General features: G+C 38.6%; 4 protein-coding genes across 8 annotated transcripts; 2 read left to right on the top strand and 2 right to left on the bottom strand.

The window, feature by feature from the left end:
* Positions 1-1,669: 1,669 nt before the first annotated feature.
* LOC107185368 (protein tyrosine phosphatase domain-containing protein 1-like) lies at positions 1,670-7,946 on the bottom strand. The gene is made up of 9 exons (XM_015573034.1): positions 7,729-7,946; positions 6,884-7,080; positions 6,094-6,216; positions 3,944-4,233; positions 3,302-3,515; positions 3,117-3,242; positions 2,816-3,039; positions 2,312-2,645; positions 1,670-1,869 (listed from the first exon to the last, which is right to left on the bottom strand). Exons 1-9 carry the CDS (start codon positions 7,944-7,946, stop codon positions 1,670-1,672), a joined length of 1,926 nt encoding a protein of 641 aa, XP_015428520.1.
* Positions 7,947-9,107: 1,161 nt separating this feature from the next.
* Positions 9,108-14,468, top strand: LOC107185474 (secretory carrier-associated membrane protein 5A). Of its 3 annotated transcripts, none has more exons than XM_015573163.1 (9): positions 9,108-9,291; positions 9,746-10,009; positions 10,098-10,161; positions 10,233-10,358; positions 10,457-10,613; positions 10,683-10,784; positions 10,855-10,981; positions 11,304-11,505; positions 14,410-14,468. In XM_015573163.1, the coding sequence occupies exons 1-8, from the start codon at positions 9,235-9,237 to the stop codon at positions 11,466-11,468; spliced, it is 1,062 nt and encodes a 353-aa protein (XP_015428649.1). In that variant the 5' UTR covers positions 9,108-9,234; the 3' UTR covers positions 11,469-11,505; positions 14,410-14,468. The 3 variants fall into 3 exon arrangements, with proteins under 3 accessions (XP_015428649.1, XP_015428648.1, XP_015428647.1); XM_015573162.1 differs by lacking the exon at positions 14,410-14,468 and adding an exon at positions 12,480-12,713; XM_015573161.1 differs by lacking the exon at positions 14,410-14,468 and having other exon boundaries at positions 11,304-12,303.
* On the bottom strand, positions 12,842-15,979 carry LOC107185473 (DNA helicase MCM9-like). Its single transcript, XM_015573160.1, has 11 exons — positions 15,885-15,979; positions 15,685-15,826; positions 15,411-15,572; positions 15,215-15,340; positions 15,033-15,139; positions 14,670-14,959; positions 14,439-14,596; positions 13,714-14,093; positions 13,432-13,641; positions 13,120-13,274; positions 12,842-13,008 (listed from the first exon to the last, which is right to left on the bottom strand). The coding sequence occupies exons 1-11, from the start codon at positions 15,977-15,979 to the stop codon at positions 12,956-12,958; spliced, it is 1,878 nt and encodes a 625-aa protein (XP_015428646.1). The 3' UTR covers positions 12,842-12,955.
* LOC107185472 (dual serine/threonine and tyrosine protein kinase-like) lies at positions 14,950-22,557 on the top strand. 3 transcript variants are annotated; one of them, XM_015573158.1, is made up of 5 exons: positions 18,692-18,752; positions 18,899-19,016; positions 19,214-19,386; positions 19,459-21,891; positions 21,978-22,557. In XM_015573158.1, exons 3-5 carry the CDS (start codon positions 19,263-19,265, stop codon positions 22,352-22,354), a joined length of 2,934 nt encoding a protein of 977 aa, XP_015428644.1. In that variant the 5' UTR covers positions 18,692-18,752; positions 18,899-19,016; positions 19,214-19,262; the 3' UTR covers positions 22,355-22,557. The 3 variants fall into 3 exon arrangements, with proteins under 3 accessions (XP_015428645.1, XP_015428644.1, XP_015428643.1); XM_015573159.1 differs by lacking the exons at positions 18,692-18,752; positions 18,899-19,016 and adding an exon at positions 14,950-15,017; XM_015573157.1 differs by having other exon boundaries at positions 18,728-19,016.
* Positions 22,558-24,340: the final 1,783 nt, after the last annotated feature.

Genomic DNA, 24,340 nt, shown 5'->3' with positions numbered 1-24,340 from the left:
AGATAATAGTTCGCGGAAACGGGTGTATGTTGTTTTTTAATTACTCCCCCTCGAGTGAGGTCGAGCGATTCGATCCCCTCGAGGATCTATTTGTTACGGCGCGCGAGGAGCCACACCGCGATCATATCAGATTATAGTGAGCAACGCTTAGGAGACGTTCACATCGAAAGAATTTTCGTTGTTTATTTCCCCAGGGGAACAAGTGTTTTAGGTTTGAAACGCGAAGGATCTATTTTTTCAAGCACGGCGCGACACAATACATTGGTGACAAAAAGGGGGGGGGGAAAGAAAATGAAGTTTCTCGGACTAGTTTTTTGAAATTGTTCTCGTCGCTTCGATCGGATCTCGCGCGTGTGTCTGACTTCGCGAACGAAAACTCCTTCAGTATTATCCTGTGCCGTATGAATAAAAACAAAAAAAAGAAAAATACTATGGGAAACGTGCGGAAACTAGGAAGTTCTTGAACGCAGATCCGAGCTCTTTAGGATTATTCGACGAAAATTCCTAGAACCCTGTCGTCTGGATTATTTTACTAAGTATTGTATGATAAGTTGCCTTGTAAAAATGTACCGATTTTACCAAGAAAAATTAAATGTGTTACTAAAAGAAAAATAACCAAAACCCTCTCAGCTGTGTTTCATCGTACCCTTTTTTTCACGCGCGCGCGCCGGCGGAAAAAAGGGCGGCGGAGGATCTAGCAGTTTTCTTGTCGATTAAGTAAATAATTGTAAGTACCATCGAGAGTTTATAATTTTCACTGTACTTTCTTTGTATAAGACTGACATCGTTTGTATATGCTTAAAGGGAGGGGAAGATACGATCCTGTTAGGTTCGACAAGAATTTATACACGTGAATCATCGATGTGTTTAACGATATATGTGTTTAGATGACGAGAAGACTTATATCGTACTGTACATAGAGGACTTAAGGAATCGCATTTTCTAGCTCGAATTAAGCTCTAGAATTAAGTCTTTATCTAATAGAATCGTCTTGAAAAGAATATATATATAATAAAACAGCAATTCGTGAATATGAGGATACAAAGCTGTCTAAACTGTTTGTTTCCGAAACTCCTTGTTTGTCATCTTTAATAAAAGAACTGCAAACAATTCAATTCTGTCTTTGAGACTTCCATATTATTTAGACAGTTTTTCGTACTCGAAATTTTTCAGTACAAATTACTTTCGAAACTGCCAACTAAAATGAAATTTATCAGAAATTATTCACAACGTAGAACTATTATTGAATAATCAATAATTTCATTGTAGGATTACCGTCTACTGGTACACAATACTGCCAGTCGACAAAAGCAGAATCTGTTTAGGTCTAATCGATAAAATACCATTTTACGACACAGAAAGAAATTTCCTTACCCAACGTAGCTCTTATCATTATTTATCGTTTCGTCGCGGTTTGTGTTCGTTGATTAAAATCCTAAAAGAAAATGGTTAATGAATTAACGCGTAACTTATTACTACTAAAATACTCTCTTTTATTACGTTACTTTATAGCTTGGAATATACACGGTTTGAACGAGACGACATATTCGACCATTGTAAAAATAAATATTTCAAATCAACGACTGCTCCACATTCCATCCAAATCCAAATTAGCAACAATGTCTTCGGTCCCCCTGAACGCTCGATGTTCCCATTATCACTTTCTCGATCAAATCAAATTGGCTTCATCGTCCTCCGTCTGTTGCGCCTCTATTTGTCGCAATTGACTCGACACCAATACCCATTTCGAGGACCACGAGGATCTTTCCATTTCCTGCGTGTTCACCTCCTCTATCAGGTTCATCAACCTGATGAAAAATTCGTTGAGCTTCGCCGCGGTTCCTCGACGTAGCTTATGGAAATTTTTGTCTGCAAACGAAAAGTCGTACGACCAAATACGGACTCTATTCGATAGAACTTGAACTGTATTTTCCCTGATACCTGATTCAGGGATAAATACATAATTCAGAATGGAAATAGGAGGGGGAGTGGGATAGAATCGGTGTATCGAGGCCTGTCACGTTTCGTCCCGACGCGTACCGACTACAATTGATAATATAAATAGGACAATGTAGCTTGGGCTTAGATGAATCAATATTTCTGGCGATCGTGTAATGGCGGGGAACGTAGACGTATGACAACTGTGTAGACAAACCTCATCAAATATACAACAATCCGAGAATGGATATTGATAACGTTTTCCGCCTCTATACTAGCTCCAAGAAGCTTCACGTTCTCCTTAAGTATATACCTACTACACTCTACTTAGCGAACTATCGACAAGCGAATCGAAATTTTGTTTCATATTTACTGGAAGGATAGAAAGAACTCCTGATCCAAATACTCTGTTGAGTGAGGGTGGCCATGAATCGTTTCGTTATCAAGCTCTGACTTTCGGCCGTCATCGGTCTCAATCGAGTGACGAATCGTAGAAGATACTCCAATAGATATCTGTTACAAGCGGACAGCTTCTCGAGGCATCGTTGTGGCTTGGAACCCCAAACAACGATGTAACTCAGACTGTCTATGTCGAGCACAGGGTGCTTCAGGGTCTCCAGCCACTCGAACAGTAATCCTGAGAGGATGTTTAAGTTGGTTTCCATTTGCAGTCTCTGCCAGGCTGTTGATCTGTGATTCAGATCCGCCTGGAAATATACATTTCTGCTATTTTTATTATCCTAACAATCACCATGGTCTAATAGAAATTCTTCGAAAATTCTGTGTTAAACACTCTGAGGTCGAATCATCCTAGGAGTTTTTTACTCTGTCTGTTATACAGACTAAACTAACCAAAGTCGTATTTTAACTCAGTCACCTGGTAATCCAGCAAACGCTTCTTCGTCTTATCAGGCAACGTCGCGTTGTCCCTGATCAGAGCTCTGATAGCCTCTTCCGTGCTCACAGTTTCGAAGGCTGCATTCTGAGCGGCAACCTTCAAGTCCATGTGCGACTGAATCTCCTTGTAGCAGTCGTTGTCCACCAGATCTTGACCGTGGATACCATCACCGAGGACATCGTCCACGCAGTTGTCATCAAGACCTACGAGACATTAATCCGAATCGTTCTCAATAGACCACTTCTCACTGACACTATCATTATTTTGCAGGTGGATTCACCTGGATAAGTGGAATCGCAAGACGGAGTGTCCGGGGAAGTGCAGAACACGTCGCTCAATCGACCAATATCGTCGGAGGTGTCCCTCGAAGACGCCTGACTACCACTCGCGCACGCCTTCGCAGAGCCTGAAGAATTTATCATTAAAAATTTCTCGTAGATAATAATTTTGATGATTTTAACTTACTAGAACAGTCGAGAGAAGAGTCTGCAAGGGACTCGGCCCACGAGTAAGAGTGCTTGATGTTGTTCCCTTTGTTGTCGCGCAATTTCTCCAACACGTTCGATATGAACTTTTGCGTGAACGATGTGCTAGAGACTTCGAATCTAATCTCGCTCGGCGAATTATCCTCCTGACAGTCGCATAGCTGGAGGATTCTCTCGCAAATAGTGAAGACGATCTAAAGTAATCGTTCGGCAAATGAAAACGAGTTCCCCTTCGGAACCAATCAAAACAAAGTAAACGGTAGCTAAGTAGAGGACGGGTTTCGGGCAGAAAATAAATTTATGAGGGGCTGAAAAACATTCCGTCTTGACATGAATGCTCCGAAGCGAACCCGAATACGTCGCATTACTGTATTAGTTTCTTAACACTTTATCTACCGATTGCTATTTATAGATAACGATTAACAGCCAAGGAACTATTATTAAACGGTTCAATCGCGGTTGGGATCTAAGGGTAATATTAATAGATTTTTTGATCTATTAAAACTAAGATTTAAAAGCTGGTTAATAGACTATCGGTCGATAAAGTGTTAATTAGTCGTTCTACGTCTAATTGTAAGAAGGTATCGGTATTATATTTTGCGATAGCAATGTTGAACGGAACCTTTGGAATGTGTTTGAAGGTACGTTGCTCGTAGCCGTGCAGAAAGTTGTGCTGTTTCTTGAGGTGCGACTGCAGGCTACAAGATTTACGGTCCCCAATCGCGCTGCTCAAAGGGAAAACTATCATTTGCGGAAGAACGAAATGCTCGAATTCCTGGATGCAAAGTATCTGCCCTCGCGTCTGTATCGCGGACGGGCGTTTCATGCGTACGAATCGTATGGCGTCGTTCGCGCGCACACGAAGACTGTAAATAAGGTAGCACGCGATCAGAACGCCGGTTCTGCCCAGGCCTGAAAATGCAATTTTTCTTGTCAACTTCCGCTAAAAAAATAACCCCCCAGTTACTGATACGATTACAAAATCCTGTTCACTACTCCCTCTATAGTCGCACTATACTGTCTATAGAAAGGGAAATACCGTGCGCGTCTCCAGTTAATTCCACGATCATCGATCGCCGCTAATCCGAGATACAAATTACGTGCCCGTGAATCGAATCCGGAGCTGGTTACCGTAGCCGACGATGTCCCAGAATTAACAAGAGTTATGACGTATCCGGCGCTACAATCATTCGATATCGCCGCGTCCTGTGTCTCGACTAGCTAATATATGTCCACGCCATTCGAACCCCCTAATTAAGTCGCAGAGAGAACACGCGAGACACGCGTGGAATTTCGGAAACGGAATTAAATCTCGACGATATCGCGGTGAGTCCGTTCCAGGAAGAATTTCCGGTGTCGTTGATGTATTTTCCATGATAAATACCAGCGTTTCGTGCTCAAGTAAGAAGAAAACTCGCGTAATAAATCATTGGTGCATATACCGTTTCGTAATACCTTCGTGTAGATAATCCATGGGTCTCGTAAGTGCACATTCTGTGACTGATTGTCGGATAAATCGTCGGAGAATGTAACATTTATGATTGTTATGTAGGCACGAGTCGGAGAACGGTGTTATCGAATAACCAATCGATTCGATCGAACGCAAGTTTGCGCTCGGGTTTCTGAACCCCCCGTGCGTGCACAGTATCGCTGGGGATCTCAGGCCATTTTATGAATCGTTCCTCTGTTTTTCAACAACTTCCTACTTTGAACGTGCTCACTACTATAGTTACGAATCGTAAATAGAACCGTGGTTACACCCCAATTCCTTATCCGCCCTTATCTATTTTTCGTGCACATAAATTTTCTTAAGGTGATGGACCGGTTACGTTTTATGGTTCGCAAACACGCGCTCATCCCGTCAATTAGACATATTCGTTACAGAGGGGATACTAAATTTTCTATCGCGATTGTCATTCGAAACTACTTTACCCCATTTTCATTCCGTTCGGTTCGATTGTTCGTTTTAACCCCTTGTGTACAAAAGGTAAATAATATTCAGATCAAGATATTTCTCAAGGAACCACCGAATTTGGTTTGATCCCCGTGAAATAATAACGAAATAAATCGTCTCGATTTTGGTATCATTTCCAAAGTACAGTTAATCATCGATGAGTGTTGGAAAACTCTTCGGCACAGATTGGTTCCACAGGGGAGTCCCCTCCCCCTTAATAATAGGAATGACATCTAGACACTCAATGTCCAGGAACCTTCGAACACTCATCGATGATTTACTGCATATAAATTTTCGATGGCCAGATTGGTCCCCTTCCACCATCGTCCTTTTCCCCCGAATTTACATCGTACATGCAATTTTTACGGCCGCAATGCGCTCGAAAGTTCAAGGGAGAGGCCGGTATTATGCATAACGAATGCAAAAATCCCGATGCACCGGCGTCCTGCGGCACGCAATGCACCAAAACTGGTATCGCGACAGGCGAAACATGTGAAACAGGTGTGCCCTTAGAGATCGATATGGACTCATATAAAGGTTCGAGATCGGTGATAAGGAGGCGGAGTGATCGCGAAAACCTCCAACAATCCATTCGAATTGAAACGTGACGAGAACAAGTGACGATAAGGAAAATCGAGTGCATCTATATACCGTCCTCCGCGATAAGATATTCGGCTGACTTCTCGACAACAGTTTTACAGGATCGCGTTCATCACGCGAACCGAGATTCGCGAGAGATAGCTTAATGAGACCGTTGAAAAATACAGACCTCGAACCTACATTCGCTTCTATTCGGAACGAAAAAGAAATCGATTTACCGGCGTGACAGTGAATCGCCACTCTTCCTTCTTGCACCCCGAAGGCCACGACCTTGACCATGTCCAGAAGCTTACCCATGGTCGCGTCCCCGTAGTCCTTCAACGCGAAATTGTAATAGTAAACTGCAACAAATCCGTAAGATCTAACCCCCCCCCCCCCCCCCCCCGCGTGAAACAACTGTTTTCTCCGCATGGATACACGATGTGATTTTGCTGCATTGCATGTTCCCACCTGAACTTCTTCGATCTGACTCGAAGCTGATTCCCCCTGCTGGGTTTTAACTGCCCCGCAAGGACAAGCTACCCCATCGCGCGCGATTCAATTTCATTCTTAAGTACATACTATTTCTGTACGCTAGTAATACGGAGGCCTCTACCATTATTGCCGATATTCTGTTTTCCAGATTAGTCGAGTGTACTTTTGTTCCGTGAACTGGACAAAGTCATTGCCAATAGAAATGGGACGGTGTAAAAATATAATTGATTGAAAATAATCCGAAAGCATCAAATTATTACGTGATTCATCTTGACGTGAAAATTTAAGGATTTAAAGGATTTTCTTGTAGGCCATATTTCCCGTTAGATGTAATATGTATAAATGTAACAGGATTGAATCCATTTGTAAGCAGAGAATTATTAATTAAGAAACTTCGGAAGTTTGAAAACTTTTCTATAGTCCGTTTTGCCTGGTTACTTTTCTTTACACATTGAAGCGTGTCTTGTTATTTCTCTTTTTATTAATAATTTAAATAGTTTTTTCCGTTAAAGACTACAACGCTTTAATACCTACTGCCATTTTTCATGAAGATGTTGGGGTCGTATGTGAAGCCGCTCGCTTCGAGAGGACCACCGCAGCTCGCATGCTCGCCCGGCGTTTGCAGGTTTATTATGGTTTTTATGCTCCACCCTTGAAACTGTGCAATTATATCTTTTTTTATTACCTGCGCGGTGTTCGGTCGTGCCATTGCGAGAACGTCATCCGTCACCCTGAGGAATGGATCAACCCTTACAAACCTCCAACTTCGTCGACCGCGACAGAAAAGAGGGGAACAAACGCGACATTAGATTACTTTGCGACTCGAAGACACCCGTATCGTTCGGTACCATTTCGGCGGAAAATCGATGCCAGGAACTCATCCCACGCTATTACCATCCATGTATTTAACAATGTTATATGTATATCGAATCACATGGCATTGAGTTTAATTTTATCTATTCGGAGGGGGTGAGGGTAGTTAATTGCCCCGCGATTATGATCGATTGAATTTTGTAAAAGCAATTAGAAAACATTGGAAATTGTTATGATCTGTAAGATTTTGATTTACTAAACAATTGAGCCACTATTCTTCTTCGACAAAGTAACCAAAATACTTCGTAATAATATGGGATGACAGTCTAGTATTGTTAAAGTAGTTTGAATTTTTTATTTCTATAGATACAAATGGTAAATTTTTAAAGATTAGTGAATTACTCAATGATTCACCTGACATCAGTTCAATTATTTCACGGTTATGATCGATTTTGTCTTGTCGAAGTAAATATTAATGTAAAGGGATGAGTTTGAATTTATACGATCCGTTTGATTATATGGGGTGAAATAACAGAAATGTTAATAAGCTTCTGGGAAAGTCTTACCAATGCGAAAAGATGTTCTGTATCGCCATATGCACGGGCGGCCAAGCCTTCGGGTTTTCATACTTGCATCTGGAGCCACCGCAGAATATCGCGCATTGTATCGCCTGCGGTGTAAACTTCCGCAAATTCTCGGAAAATTTATTATAACCAGCCTGGATGTCGTACAGATCCACCTGGCCGGCAAGAAGACCAGCCGGTACCAGCGAAGTTATATCCATTCTGTAATCGTTTTTAATTCCGTTCACCACCGAACAGTATTAAGTAATTTTCAAGCAAATTCTCTTATTTGTTTCGTTAATTAATCGTGACGAGGGTTTAATTAAATTTTCTAAATGTATGAAAAGTTTCTCGTTGCTCTTAGAAATTGTTCGTTGAAGAAGGAAACTCACTTACATTCGTAAAAGTGGTCACGCGCTCCCCATCCATCTCATCGCCGTGAATATTTAAATCTCCCCCGCATCCCACCCCTGTCTTTCCCTGTCGACCGCGTCCGATAATTCGAGCAGTATCTTTTTCAAACGGTTCTCTTTGCTGAGGAACGCACGGCAGATCTTAATGATCAATGCAAAAAAGCACTTTACGTACTGGGGTAAGCGCATAGCGACTGGTAGTCCCGCTAGTATTACGCTACTTTATCTTTTTGCGCCTGCGTCGTGTAAGTACATTGGCCACGAAACGACTTCCGTTTTTTTCCACCCCCGCTTGAATCAACCCCTGATCGTAGTACCTTAGCTTTTCAGAAAAATCGCTGTATAAGGACCAATGGAAAAAGAACTTAATTTTCTGGATAATCTGGCACATTCTTCAAACACAGTATGATAAACATACTTATCTGAATAGTATTCAGTTTCGTATGACAAACCTGAAGACAAGGAGTTGAAAGGATCGGAGTAATTTATGAAAGAAGCCGGCTTAGGGAAACAATCTGAACAACGAAATATCTCAGCACAGAACGATTGAAGCATCGATACTAACGTATTATCCAGTCTGATTGCATACAATTACATCAATATTAAGTAAAGGCATCGATTCACTTGATCATTTTTAGATATTAGCCTTACAATTTTGTGTTCTTCATCTACATTTAACGTTATCCTAAAGAATGGGGACGTTCAAGCGCCATCGTTTAAAAATACCGGGTTAAGTCTGGGGTTAAATTTGATTCATGCTAAGTCCGGTTAGGTCGGTTAGGTCAGTTAAGGTTAGGTTAGGTGTAACCAAATTTTGAACAAACATTTCGCCCACGTTGTTTATTGCCCTGGGGATAGTACTTAACGTCAAATTCAGTTCTGTGGAACGACCCTAACAGAATTACTGATAGACGTGGCAGCAGTTCCATATACGGACGATGAGCTATTCGACTAGTGTGCCGGCGATACCGTATGAAACCGCAGCGCAATGAATAGTGAAGTGTAGGCTGGTTTAGATAAGATTATTTTGAGTGTATTAAAGTCTTATTAATTTTCTACGGTATATTGGTGCGCCGTTCGGCGAACAACGACGAAGATGTCTGGCTTTGACGAGAATCCCTTCGGGGAACCGAATATCAATGATCCATTTTCGGTAAGCATTTCATCGGATGCACGCAATGCTTCGTTCAATATTGCCTGCAGAACTGTCAAATGGAAATTAAGTATATATGATTGAATTATGAATTTTTTTACAGTCGATTAATCTGCATATTAGCTGCGACGTAACGTTTATGAATGTTTAATACTCATAAATACCAATTACTTTTCTCTATGTGTATATCTTTATCTATAGCAGGAAAAATAGATGTTCACCTTTTGTTGCAGAATATATCTTCTAACATATTTCGGATTCTATAACAAGAAAACGAAATTCATTTCTTATGTATCTATAGTAAGGAAATCCTTGAAACCACTGTTGATTCCAAATATAGAATTTTCTTCTATGTACTCATTTCTTTAGCATAGTCATGTACAAATATTTTTCTAGTTTCAAATTGTTGGTAATGGGAAATTTTCAGTAGTTCTTGCTTTTATTTGTTGCTTAGGATCCTTCAATTAGGAGAGCTGTGTCCTCTACACCAGTCAATAGAGGTCTGGAAGACTATAATCCCTTTGCAGAGCAGGGCTCACAAGGAACTGCACAAGTTAGAGGTGCCTCAAATCCTCCTATTTATGGAGGACTTGGGGTAACACAACAGCCAGCTACACTTCAGACTTCTAATCAAGAGGCACCACCACCTGCATATGCTCGTACCCCTCAGCAAACTGTCAATGCAGCCATTGGCAATACCATGTCCCCTCCTTCAGATGTAAATTTCTTGAAATTCTATGTGCAATAATATTTCATCTTGAATTTCTCTTTAGTAACATCATTTTTGAGAAAATACTTTATTCTAGCCAAGACCGGAGCCAGAATGGAAGGCTAGGACAGAAGAAGAAATGAGGAGTCCCTCCTATTATCGTAAGTCCAATTAACAGAAACTAAATATTTAGTGCATGTTCTTATAAATCAATCTATTCTTGATATTCAAGCAAAACGAAACTGGCCACCGTTGCCTGACAAGTACTGCTTTCAACCATGCTTCTATCAAGACATTGAGGTGGAAATACACTCAAACTTTCAAAATACAGTGAGGCAACTGTATAGATTGTGGATGTGTAAGTCCGACGTATTAAAATTAGCACCGGCAAAGAAACGAACAATTTCTCGAAAGAACGATCGAAGTATTTTTCGTTTTTCGTATTTTTTATTACAGTCCACGGCTGCGTTTTAGTCCTGAATGTACTCGGTGGATTCGTGCTACTCTTAAGTCGCGGGCAATTTTCAACGTTCGGTCTTGGAATATTGTACCTCATACTGTTTACACCATTCTCGTTTTTGTGCTGGTTCAGACCAGCGTACAGAGCCTTCAAGTGCGTACACGATTACACATCGATGGTCCCTCAGGTGCAGAATATCCTTAAATAATCTCTATCTTTTAGAAATGACAGCTCATTCAACTTTATGGTGTTCTTCTTCGTCTTCTTCTTTCAATTGATCGTAACAGCGATCCAGGCTATAGGCATTCCGGGTTCTGGAACTTGGTAACATATCGATCTAATTCACGGGAGATCGAGTTTACGATTACGCTTATACAATTTTTTGTAATTTCAGCGGTATAATAACAGCTATCGCGCAGTTCGACAAATCGCCCTCAGGAATCTTTGTTGGCCTTGTACTACTCTTTGTGGCTCTTTGTTTCGTCGCTGCTGCGGGTGGTGATCTCTTATTGTTGACTAAGGTATCAAATATTTCAGAGATCTTAGTATTTAGTTTAAAGTTTATCTTCTTTTCAGAAATTAATGAAATCATTCAATATTAACTAACCCAATATATTAGAGAAATTTAGAGTCTGACATGAATCGAACTGATGAAAACAGAAGACATAATTATTCGATTTGAAGTGTATTAATTAATCGTATTCAAATTATTTCGTCTCACATTAGTGGCAGTAATGGATAGAAACAGTGCCTTGAACTGTTCTTTATTTCCGGTTTCAAATAAAATAGTCTTAGGTCTAGATGGGCGGAGAACGTTTCCATAAATAGCAATGTCTTCCACAGATCCATCGTATCTATCGTTCATCCGACGCCAGTGTTTCGAAAGCGCAACAGGAATTCGCAACAACTTTCTTGCGCAATGAGCACGTGCAAAACGCCGCGAGCAACGTCGCCGCCAATGCTATCCACGCCCAAATGTCTAGTGCCGCTAATCAACCCCGTTACTAAAGCAAACGCCGATGCCTCATCACGATTAATCCTTCAGGTATCCTGATGTGTTTTGCCGCTCAGTAAAACCGATAGATCATAGTACTGACGCGTTAACCTGTGCATTACAAGAAACTAATAATGTTCCACGGAGATTTTTGTTCTTTCATCGACAAAGCTATAGTATCTACTTAGAGTCGTCCGTTTGTGTTTTCGAAATCGTATCTGTGCATGGCTCTTTGATTATCGATTACAAGCAGAAGAACGATTTTGCGTGTATAATTTATTGGATAAATTTCGTGAAACAGTTAACCCGGCCACTTTGTCTGCTCGAACCATTTAACGCCACTGTTTTCTTCATTTCGTTAAAAGTATTCAAAATTAACACGCAGCGGTGTCTGTGCGCACGTCAGATAAACCATGTGACGCGTATCACATCATCTTTAGTTCGGTATTGATTCGACAGAGCCGCGAAATAATTTATCATCTACTAGGAGTGAGCTATCAATAATCATATCACTAATTCTCATATTATTGCTTCTATATACGTACCATATATTTGCTAGCTTTTGTATTTTAGTGACACCTGTTCAGCGATCTCTTCGATCGCGATCGCGATTACGCGCTCGCGCGCGGCTTTCTCGACGGGAACGCGCACACGGGTTCGATACAAAAATCAAAATACAACTCGAACAGTCGTGTCCACGATTATAGAATTTAATTCTCGATTGTTGATCGATAAGCGTTAATTTACTGATGAATTATACAGAAGCTCGATGTCCTTTAATCTACTCCCTTGGATAAACGTCCTGTGACATTCCTTGCAATGTTGTAATATATGGCCTCTCTTTATTAAGTACTTGTTATTTAGATCCTTTGAAATGTTCAACCACTTTGTAAAGTTTAAGAGAAATACATATACGTATTATGTATATGTGTGTGTGCGCGGTGCATGCGTGTAAAGGATATTTTCAAGTCCTGACCTTTACCGCATGTCTAATTATTTATTAATTATCGATAAATTATTTATAGACTACGAAACATTGGGTTTAAATCGTTGCCGTTACCTTTACTTGGATGTATCTAATCGTCTCAGATCAACTGGAAAACGTATATCAAGTTATTGTTCGGGATATGCAAAATGAAATGGCAAAAAATGAAAGAAAGAAAGATTGAGGACCTTGTTATTTGTTGAGACTCAAACCAAACAGATTATGCCCTCACCCCCAAATATATTTTTACACACGAGACAACGTTTAAATTGATTACAATTATCACAACACCTTTATTGAATCGCAATGAACAATAGAGTAATTCGTTTTGTATAAACAAAAAGTTGTTTAAATTTTATAAATACGCTGGTATATTTGTACTTGTGTAAGCGGTATAGAAGAAAGAAACAAAAAGTGACAAATAAAATACTTAGTTTAATCATAACGAACTCAATCTCTTCTGTTAACAATTGATCGATCGAGAATCTCATATGAACTTCGTAGAAACCGTAGCTCTCACAGTAAATGTTCTAACTGTTCCAGGCCAATAGTACTCAATAACATTTTACCTGTGATTAGAGAAAATTCCACTGATCTTTCCTCGGATGCGATTAGATAAGATTATTTTCGTTTCCAATAGATATATATCACTGAATTCATCAGAAATTAATAATACATACCTTCAGATTTATATACTGCCATTGGATCAGTCGGAAACGAACAGCCGGGATCAACCTCAGACGGGCTTCCAGTACCAATTAGCTTAATCACAAATATGGCGTCCATAAGTTCAATTTTCGACTTGAACATCAGTTTAGCGTGACCCTCGGCTAATCTGAAGAATATATGTATACCGTTATTTCATCCCGCGATCCGAGTATTAAGCACGATTGGAGTATAACCAAATCTAAATTCACTTTTTCTTCTCGGTTAACAGGTACCAAATAATTAATTATCATTTACTAAATTATTCTACACGTTGCCTTTGCTACCTGATAAGACTGTCCAACAGACGTACTGTCGTTCTTTCTTCTCGTCTCCCAGGATGGGATCTATGATAAAGATAAGTCGCCCTAAGTACTAATTCAGCTTCCTTCGTTAATTCCGGCTGCAACGAGTGAATATGAGCCAAATACTCTCGCAAGGACTCTTCTTTCCATACTCCTTCTGACTTTAACAACTCGATGTGATTCTTTAGATCTCTGTTAAAACAAAATGGCGGCTAGAATCGAAAAAAAAAAGAACTCTGGAAATCGTGAAATTCTTTGATTTACGTTCGCGCCGTGCTTTCTTTCTTCTCGTAGGCGGCTCTCAGAATATGATCTGACGTCAGTTTGTCCCATACTGGATTCCTACTGTCCTTCAAAAGGAGAATCAAGTCGAACCTTGACAACAGGGCATCCCCGAGATTCGTTTCCCACTCTTGTTCGTCGTTGAACTGTCCGCCATTTGGATTGATCGCTGCGATCACTGAACACCTGGAATTTAACGTACTAACCAACCCAGCTTTGGCGATTGATATCGTTTGCTGTTCCATGGCCTCGTGCACAGAGGTTCTGTCTTGCGAACTCATTGTCGTGAACTCGTCCACGCAACAGATTCCGCCGTCGGCTAACACCAACGCTCCAGCTTCCAAATGCCAGCCTTCTGAGTCCTATTCACAAGGATTTTTATTTCCGTATAATTTCTATATTAAATATACCACTGAGTAATCTACAATTTCCTTTCATAAATCAGTTTACTACTCCCGAGCAGCTGCCATTTGTAATGTCGGTAAGAAATTCGAGGTTGAAACTGTATGATTACTCATTGGTACGTTTCATATTATTTATTAATTCAGTTGGATCAGAAGTAATAATGATGTCAGAAATACTTGAATATTAGTACAGATGAATGTTAATTAAAGAATATCTTAGGTCACGGAAAGGAAAACGGAGGTTCATTTAAGACTCAACTGGATAATATTACAGGTAATAGATTGAATGTAACGATGACTAACTCTGACAGCAGTTGCTGTAAGTCCAGCCGCAGTTGATCCGATACCAGTTGTAAGGACCGATCTTACAGCTAAGCGAGACGCTGCACGAAGCAACTGAGACTTTCCGGTCCCGGGGTCGCCGATTAAGAGAAGATGGGGTTCGCCTCGCACGCGTGTTCCTTATTTTTTTACCAATACGTTTGTATTTTGCATTTAGTGTGTAATAAAGAGGACAACGAGGCAGACAGTTACCACTTTCGTTATGTTTTGGAACACCGCCGGCTAAAACGATGGCCAACGCTAATTTTGCTGTGTACATCCCGTATAGTTGCGGGCAAATCGAGGCCAGAATATTGTCTCTGCCCAGTAAAGGATTGTCGCTGTATTGATCCCAATAACTCTTGAACACGTCCCTTATCTCTTGGGTGGAAGACGTTTCAGATATCTTACGTCGTACAGAGACGCTGTTTGCTATCATCATGGTCGTTGCCTCTAAACGTTCACCGACTTCTAACGGACCCCACACTCGCACAACCACACCACTACAATTGGATGGTGATTAATCGAACGTCTGTATTTGGTAGTCTGTTACATCTACAGGTAATAATTATTCACCTGATTTCAACATTATCTCCAGGTCTACATTTATCAACTAAATCATCTAACAAGATAATGTGTAGTTCTTCAGCAAGAGACCTGTTGGTGTCTATTCTATATTTCTCCTAATCAAAAGCACTCAAAGTTAATGAAGTTAAGAAAAAGAACACAATAAGCATCAACAGAAAATAATAATGTACTTGTAGTCTTATTTCTTGGCAATCTGAAGAGTCCTCTAGATCAAAAGCTGTGATGGCTTTAATGTTTGTTGCATGACATATTTCACATTCTGTAGTATCTGTAAATGCTTGTGTTTCCCATTTATACTAAAATCAAGTAATTACTAAACTACTGATCAGGATAGAAGTATAGATGATATTAATGTAATCTACTAACTTTTGCAACAGTGATATGATTGCATTTTTTGCAACTATATCGTTGAACAAGCTTTAATACTGTAGGTTGTGATATTCTCACTGCTATACCACTTGTTGACACTAGTTGACCTATTTGGCCTTGGTCCACCGTGACTGGCACAGCAGTAACTCTGATACGAACCTACTCAAGGTAGTCCAAATAAGAGCATACAAATGTTAATTATTTATAAATAATGAGGTCATCCAAGCACTAATGTAATATGAAATGAATCTATGTGCTACATTGTAATTACTTTTTTTTTTACAATTTGCTCTGGTTTTGTTATTTGTTCCTGAGCTTTTATGGCACCTTCATCGCATAGCGGCAAATAATACCTAGGATATCGTAGTATTTTCTGTGCTAGATCGGCATCAGCTTCGAATAATGATACGAAGCTGCAACAGGATTAACTTTGAGACGATTAGAAAATGAAATTAATCAGAAAGTACTCACTTCACGTGAATGGAGTAGAAAACATTAACATCAATGGCGTCTAAGATCTGTTCTAACTCATCTTCATGACTTTTTAGCAAATAATCTTCTAGCATTTTGGAATTCTGTTCCCGAATCACTGTTTGAGGTTATAGAAAAATAGATTATGGGATACCGTATCCACGTGTCACTCACCAGTCGCCATTTTAACTGCTATGGTATTGTATGATCAGGGTGGTGAAGCTTTTTGAAGATCTATCACGATTTTTAGCACGCCGTCGAAATTGTAAATAATTAACAATTACTAGGACTTAATCGGCGTTCTTCAAACTTGAATTCAAGAGATTAGTGAAGAAAAAGCTGAACGGGAAACCGTTAAAACATCAATTCTTGCAGAACCCTTTGATCGGATTTCTTAGGTTTCGAGAAAATCGATCGTGACATTAACTAAGTTATCGTACATCTTTATAATGAGCAATTAGTCGAGATTAATCTACGTTGTTAAAACTGTAATTTAAGAGCTGTGCGAAAAAATAGCTCTACAGGAAACCATTGAAATCTGAATTCTTTGATGACCCTATGAACGGTCTCCTCGAGCCTCTTGGGGATCGATCGGGATTTCACTAATATCGTCGTAAGTATTTTCAATTAACAATTACTAAGTCTTATTCTACGTTCCGTTAGCTTTAGTTTCTGTGCTTGGTGGAGAAAAAGCTGAACGGGAAACCGTTGAAAAATCAATTCCTCCGCAATCCCTTGATCGGGGTTTTCAGACCTAATGGAGATCGATCGTTATTTACACTACGTTGTCGTAAAGTAATATCATTTAAATATTACGCAGGCTTTATCTACGTTCTTTAAGCTTCAATTTAAAAACTTGGGAAAGAAGAAGGTCTACACAATGCAGATGTAAAATCGATGTGTCCAAAATCCGTCTTGGGAATAATAATTATTTAATTGTAAAAACCACAAGACACCCAAAAGTTGAATTAATCCACAACAGAACATGAAATTCATCGGTGGATAATTTTCCATTGAACTTCATTGCATTCATTGTAAGTGATAGATTCTACTTGAAAGTCCAGAATGTTGAAAATTGAAATAATGAACAAAATAATTACATAACGCGAAAATTAATTATAGCGCCGTCTATAGAGAAACGCTCAAGCTACTAGCCGATTAGTGCAGCCTCCGTAATGCTAGGTGACGACACCATTCATTTTATGATGCAGTAGAATGAGTTTGGCCGTACCCGTCGTAGATTATTTTTTTAATTAGTTTAAAACAGTTAGATTCTTAGCAGAACTTAGAATATACGTAAGAAAATACCGTGGAATTTCCTCAAGATGCAATACATATATTGTTGTTGATTAATTTAATTTTTATGATTTTCCCATTCCAATAATTATTATTCGCAAAACGGATTCGGGGCACATCGATTTTACATTTGTATTCTATGAGTTTTTTCTTTCTCAAGTTCCTAAATTAGAGCTTCAAGAACGTAGATAAAGCCTGCATAATATTTGAATGAAAAGATTTACGACAACGTAATGGAAATCACGATCGATCTCCGTTAGGCCCGAAAACCCCGATCAAGGGTTGATAAAGGGGTTGCGGAGGAATTGATTTTTCAACGGTTTACCGGTGAGCTTTTTCTTCGCCAAGCACGTAAATTAAAGCCAAAGGGACGTAGCTTAAGACTCAGTAATTGCTAATTCAAAATATTTAATAATATTTAAGTATGATGACCTAATTAAAATGCCGTATCGTTCGATCTGCATCGGACCGGAGAAAGCCGCGTTCGTAGGGTCACATAAAAATTCATGTTTTAATGGTTTCCTGTGAAGCTTTTTCTTCGTGGACCTCTCAAATTAAAGCTCCCGAAACGTAGATTAAGAGTAATTACTTGTTAAGTGGAATTGCATAGACATCGTTAAAGTTACGATTAGGCGATGGCTATGTATTTTTCGTTATACATGCTTACACTGTCGATAACAACACGTTATATGGCATTGAATACCATTGTACAAGAGAGAGCTTTCAATAAATAGTTATTTTGGTCGTTGACGTAGTATGTATTTGTATCTATATGTTTGTAGCAACAGTAAAGAAGGGGAAGATCTGAACTTAAGGCGGTTTCCACGACTTATTCCAGAAAAGTCAATTAATCTGGATCACATTTATCAGTATAAACTGCTGAATACATTATAACGTTAATTAATAGTAATGAACATACGTTACTGGTACTGCTCTCAATTTCTTCGTATGGATAAATGCATTACACGTATTTTAAATATTTTTACACCTCTATGATTCATAGTTTTATTAATAAAAGCGCGTAGGGAAAATACGTTTCACATATGATGCAACGACTGCAGTTACGTACACTTATGCGTGTCTTTAGAAGATATTTTCGCATGATATCCGTTTATGATAATGGACATTTAAATATAGTATAGCATAAATATTCACGCACTGTAAGTCGCTAAGCCTATAAATTCGATACCAATATGCATTAATACATATATATCCATTCGAGGCTTTTATCTTCATAAATAAGGGGAATCTTGTTTATTCTATATTCACTGTTAATCGCATAGAGCAAAAAGATAGACAGGCATGCGCGAAAGTAGCGTATCGTTCCGACTAAATGGTGCATACGGTTTATCAGGCAATTCAGTGTCTTCTTTCCAACTGTGTCTCACAGCTGTATTGGGAATTTAATTGCAATAAATATCTTGCATTCGAGGCGGAATAACCACTCTCCGTTCCCAGCGCCCATCGAATGTATACATTTTTTGTAAATTTTTATTTTTAAATAAACACCACAACAGAGTGGTGCTGTTGTCAGTTTAACTGTCAGATTTTAGAATTCGTATTTATGTCAGTGTGAGTTACGTTGGTGTTAAATATGCTACATATGTACCATGAAATAGCGCGCACCCGCTGATCGGCATAGTAATTTATCGTATTGTTTTTATACATGGAACATCAAACAAATTCGTTAATTAAATTACTGAAATTTGGAAAAGAAGACGCCGTTATGACTGAAGTTAAGAAAGAAATTAATCGCTGAGGAATAAGTACTGTCCTTTGCATCTCTCAACTAGCCTTCTTGGTTAGTAAGAAGATCCTTGTACTATATCGTAAGAGGTGTGTATTTATTTAGTTAATTAGATCCATGACAGTAGATATTATTTCTAGGTACGACAGTATCAATTCAGTTATTATATTAATCACTACTAATAGCACTAATAGCCATAATTAATGACTTAGCCTCTATGAATATAGTCTAATACTACTTATATTCTACCATATATTTTTAAAAAATATGTAAACGTTATTGTTAGGGTATGAAAGTTACTGGAGAAGTAGTGGTTTTGAAATAAAACTCACAAAATGGTAAGCAAATTACCACAAGAGTTCAGAAGATATCACCGCAACAGAAATCAATTGCAACACATTCTTGATGAAACTCAACGAGCATTAGAACTTATAAATATTGAAAACATTTTTCCTGGAGGTGAATATTTACAATTCTGAACTTGAATTCTTCTGAAATTAGTTTAGATCTTAAGGTACTTTTTTTTTGCAGAAAATATTATTGAGGAATTATTGCCTCCATTGACATTAGACAGAATAACACACATTTTATCAAATTCTCCTGCCATTGTTATTTTTGGACAAGATAGTAAAGCAAAGGCAACTTTAGTGAATAGCTTACTTTCTAATGATATTTTGCCAGTATCTGATGGGCTGTGGCGATGGATCAAAATTACATATGGTCTGACAAATAATATTAGTCTCACATTAGGTTTAGAATATGAGGTAGTTGAAAGTTTACAGGAAGATGAAGAACCATGGAGTACTCTTCCAATAGAAGATTTAACAAAATCTGGTACCGAGGACATAAATTGTCCAACAGTGCTTGAAGTGAAGCTAAATCAGTCCATATTAAGAGATGGTGTTCAATTGTTTGTTGCTCCAAATATTGGAGCAGTCAAAACTCTGTACAAAGGACTATTGCATATTCTACCAATATTTCTTTATGCTCTTGGTGAACAACCTTTAACAGAACAAAATTTAGAACAGCTCAAAGACTTAAAGGAAACGTATCCATTTAGTCCTGTACTATTTGTATCGTCACTGGGAAACATTACGATGGCTAGTATTGATGCTGAATTGACTGAATCTGAACAACATAGACTACAAAACCGTTTGAATTTTAATGATTCGACACATAAAACTGATGAGGACGGGGGTATTAATTTTGACAAAATGAATTCACTGGGTATAACATGGCTGGAACAACTGACCAACTTGGGTTTCCTTGGTATGGAAGAATCCATGGAAGTTGATCAGCTATCTTGGCTGGGTGGGGGACAGTACGTTAGCGCAAGTGACATAGTAGATTCGTGCAGGAAAACAGATCGAATTTTATATTTCGTTCGCGGATGTTTGCACACATATCTTATTAATGCCAGTACTTGTTTGAACGACGTACACACAACTAGCCTGCGAAAATTTATTCTAAGTGCCTTCGATATGGCACGTAAAATACAAATAACTCCAAGGAGAATACAGTACGCGCAACTAAAAGAAAATGAACTATACGCCAGCTTAATGAAAATCGTTAATGAGAACCAGGAGGAATTGACTGATTTAATACAGGCTATTATACAAGAGATGAAGAATGATGTATTATTGTCAAAAAACGATCTGTATCCATACCAAAGCAGCATTTTCAATGATACTGAAAGGGCAGAATGGTCAGCAACTGTTAGAACTGCAACTTCTGAAGTTCAGAGGGTCGTGCTCGGCCGTTTGGGTGAAAAGGTTGCAAAACAACTTGTAAATTCTGTGAACTGTTTGCGGGAAACGTTTGTCGGGACGTTGCAGCGCTGTCTGCTAAGTCTCGAAAAAACATACGAACGTGATTCATGTCTGCTAGCTAGCGATGCTTTAAAGCAGATACTTTCGGCTGCGTACAATGTTGAGTTACATAATTCTTCGCCGACCTTAATACACTCATTCTTGGAAAGATTGAGGCAATTATTCAAGTCTTTACCGTTGCCATGGACGCCAACACCAACTTTAGATGCAGCATGGAGAAGAAAAGTGACCATTGATGTACTCAATTCTTTGTCAGCAGCAAGACTAGCCAGAACAATATCTATGCAATTTCGAGACAAGCTTAAGGCATCCCATGATTCGTTTCAAGCAGCTCTTAGATCTTTGGAAAATTACTATTCTGGAAAATTAGAGAGGACAGAGGAACAGAGAATAGCTATTAGAAAATACCATGCCCCTAGATTGGCAAAGCTAGCTCTAGAATCGACATCGATGACAGACGCCGTCCGCTATGGAATTCCTTACTGTGGTAAAGAAATTGGACGGGGACAGTACGGAGTGGTATTTGCTTGTGATGGCTGGGGTGGTGCACCAGGTCCATGTGCAATCAAATCAGTCGTTCCACCAGATGAAAGGCACTGGAAAGATCTTGCCATGGAGTTTTATTACACTAGATCTATCCCAGACCATAAAAGGATAGTAAAACTTCGTGGATCAGTTATTGATCAGTCTTACGGTGGAGGATTCGGTCTTGGATCCGCGGTTCTTTTAATATCCGACCGTTTGAGCCGCGATCTATATTGCGGAATCCGCGCCGGTTTATCTTGGCTGGAGCGTATACAGATAGCAATAGATGTGTTGGAAGGAATACGTTATCTTCACTCTCAAGGACTTGTTCATCGAGACATTAAGTTGAAAAATGTTCTTCTTGATACAGAGAACAGGGCTAAATTAACTGACCTGGGTTTCTGTATCACAGAAGCCATGATGTCTGGGAGCATTGTTGGAACACCTGTTCATATGGCACCAGAACTTCTATCTGGCCATTATGATAGTAGTGTTGATGTTTATGCATTTGGGATTCTATTTTGGTACATATGTGCAGGCCATGTAAGATTACCAGACGCGTTTGAACAGTTCCACAATAAAGAACAATTGTGGACCAGTGTCAAGAAAGGTAATTGTAATTCCATTAAAGTCTGGGAATGCTTAATCTTTGTTTTATATCTCTCCTTTAATTAATATTTTTTGTATAATAATAAGGTATACGCCCTGAACGATTACCTTCTTTTGATGATGAATGTTGGAAATTAATGGTACAATGCTGGGCTGGAGAACCATCCAAGCGACCTCTACTTGGTGCAATTCTTCCAGTCTTAGAATCGATTCAACAAAAAGCAGAAAGAGGCAAGTCCATACAACAACTCAACACATTAAGACTACAAGAAAGTTCGTCATCAGACTCGAAAAATTCTGCTTTAGCATTAGCAGAACCTTATAACCAGAGAGGTGCTGCAATCAGTCCACGTCCGGCCAAACGCAGGGCACTAAGAACTGTAAAACATCCTGTCTTTCACATTACTAATCTGTTTCAAGCAAGTCTTTGCTCCAATCTATACGTTCAGATGCGGGAATTCTAAAAACGTTTTCACGTTCTCTGCTCCGAATTTAATAACTTCGAAAAGATCTGACTAGTATTTAATCGCGCTCAGAATATACTCATAAGACAGCATATCATTTCCTACTGCACTTATTTGACATTATTTCGATAGTATTTCTAAATGCAGTATTAATTTGACGAACTTCTTATTAATGTTACTTAAAAAAAAGATTGTTTATTAATTCGCGGACATCATATCAACATTTTTAAAATGTAAATATAACGCATAATTACGTGTATATTTGTTTATACTAGGACTATAAGCGATTGCGATATTCGATATTGTTTTGCATACATATGTAATTAGGGGGATAAATAATTTTTTACGAGACGATACATCCCTGCACATAGAACTCATTACATGTGTTAATTCCTATCTCATTGTGATAAAAACATGTTATTGTTTGTAAAAAAAAGTAACAAAACAAAAATATTGTATTTTAACTATTGAAGAATAAATAAAGTTTCCCAATTTTCTATTTACCATTTGAATGCAATCGTAACTTTTTTTCAAAGTGTTTAAACATTTTTTAACGTTTTTAAAGACGCAATCTAAACAATTAACAGGTCCTATCTCTTATTTATAAGAATTTATGTTTTCAGATGACAAATTCTTTGAAAAAGAATCTACATGAATCTGCAAATGGAAATTAAAAGGGTGTTAACAATTTTTAAGACTTGATATTTTGCAAGAAACATTACGATTTTATTGTACAATTGGGCATGCAACCTATAGTCTTGATTACCAGCAGGTATTAAGAAACTGAGTAATTAATTTGTAAATGAGAGGGATGGTAATCTCTTAAGGTATGGAATATTTATTTTATGAAAAAGTATAAATCTAGAATTACATATACATTGATTCTTTAACTTTTATACTGTAAAGATCTTATTTTTATGAAATAATCAACTACCTGTATAAGTATTTACTGTTTATAACATGCTATACAATTGTCAATTATCACAGTAAATTGTATTATCATGTACTGTAGTCATGTAATTACATAATTAGAATTTTATTTTTACACATTTAAATTGTACAAAGGATAATATATAAAATTATGGAACAGTTAACACATGCATTAATAATTGTGTAGGAATTTGTAAAACTCACTTATTGTCATCTCTACAAAAACATCCTTAGTTTTACCATCTTCTTCTAAATCTAACTTAAGTTGCAGAAATGATTTTTCAACATTATCAGATTCGTTGCTTGCTGCAGTTACTGTAACAATTATATGCTTATATAGTACAGGTGTGTCACTGTGTAGAAGACTGTAATAAAACTATATATATTACTTAAATTATTGTGTACTTTCAATTTATTAATGAAACAATTCTTATTTTTATAATCTTCAAAAAAGAAGGAAATTTAAAACGGAATGTTATTATGAAACAAATCTATATTATGCATCAATATGATTTTACAATAACTTGCCATATTTTATTTACAAAAATAAAAGAAATACAGAAAATGTAGTCTTATTGCTTGAGGTTAAGTATTCGTACCACCAAACCTCCAAGAAACTTCACGTATTTTACTGACGGCCTTAACCATTTTTACTTAGTAATATGTCATATAACACGTCATATAATGTCGTACGATAATAGTATTTGTTAAAATACATCCAGATTACGTTCAACGAAAATCAACGTGACTCGATCGCCTGAGCGGTCGAACGGTGGTCGAACGGGAGCGAGCGAGAGCGGGAGAGCGAGCCACGGTATCGGTGCTCTCCGTCGGTGTCGACGCGTACCGAACGATGCCGAAGATGGTCGGAGCGGGCGAACGGGAGAGAGCGAGCCGCGGTATCGGTGCTCTCCGTCGGTGTTGACGGATGCCGAGGAATTTCGGTGGTCTATGGGAGGGAGGTGTGCGAGCGAGAGAGTACGGTAGAGCGTGCCGAGTATCGGTGCTCTCGGTCGATCCAACGCGCTAGTGAGTTGCGTCACCCAGTTTATTGAC

Source organism: Dufourea novaeangliae, unplaced genomic scaffold (genome assembly GCF_001272555.1).
Source record: "Dufourea novaeangliae isolate 0120121106 unplaced genomic scaffold, ASM127255v1 scaffold57, whole genome shotgun sequence".
Lineage (NCBI taxonomy): Eukaryota > Metazoa > Arthropoda > Insecta > Hymenoptera > Halictidae > Dufourea > Dufourea novaeangliae.
The sequence above is the reverse complement of the archived record's forward strand: the minus strand, read 5'-3'. Positions and strand labels throughout refer to the sequence as shown.

Coding starts and splice junctions, on each gene's coding strand:
- LOC107185368 (XM_015573034.1), bottom strand. CDS start 7,946: ATGGATATAACTTCGCTGGTACCGGCTGGTCTTCTTGCCGGCCAGGTG. Junction 3,243..3,301: donor CTCTTCTCTCGACTGTTCTA/GTAAGTTAAAAT, acceptor TAAATTCTTCAG/GCTCTGCGAAGGCGTGCGCG. Junction 2,646..2,815: donor AGCGTTTGCTGGATTACCAG/GTGACTGAGTTA, acceptor GTATATTTCCAG/GCGGATCTGAATCACAGATC.
- LOC107185474 (XM_015573163.1), top strand. CDS start 9,235: ATGTCTGGCTTTGACGAGAATCCCTTCGGGGAACCGAATATCAATGAT. Junction 10,359..10,456: donor ACTGTATAGATTGTGGATGT/GTAAGTCCGACG, acceptor TTTTTATTACAG/TCCACGGCTGCGTTTTAGTC. Junction 10,982..11,303: donor ATCTCTTATTGTTGACTAAG/GTATCAAATATT, acceptor TGTCTTCCACAG/ATCCATCGTATCTATCGTTC.
- LOC107185473 (XM_015573160.1), bottom strand. CDS start 15,979: ATGCTAGAAGATTATTTGCTAAAAAGTCATGAAGATGAGTTAGAACAG. Junction 15,341..15,410: donor ATCATATCACTGTTGCAAAA/GTTAGTAGATTA, acceptor ACTTGATTTTAG/TATAAATGGGAAACACAAGC. Junction 14,094..14,438: donor TTACAGCAACTGCTGTCAGA/GTTAGTCATCGT, acceptor CCTTGTGAATAG/GACTCAGAAGGCTGGCATTT.
- LOC107185472 (XM_015573159.1), top strand. CDS start 19,263: ATGGTAAGCAAATTACCACAAGAGTTCAGAAGATATCACCGCAACAGA. Junction 19,387..19,458: donor TGAAAACATTTTTCCTGGAG/GTGAATATTTAC, acceptor TTTTTTTTGCAG/AAAATATTATTGAGGAATTA. Junction 21,892..21,977: donor GTGGACCAGTGTCAAGAAAG/GTAATTGTAATT, acceptor TATAATAATAAG/GTATACGCCCTGAACGATTA.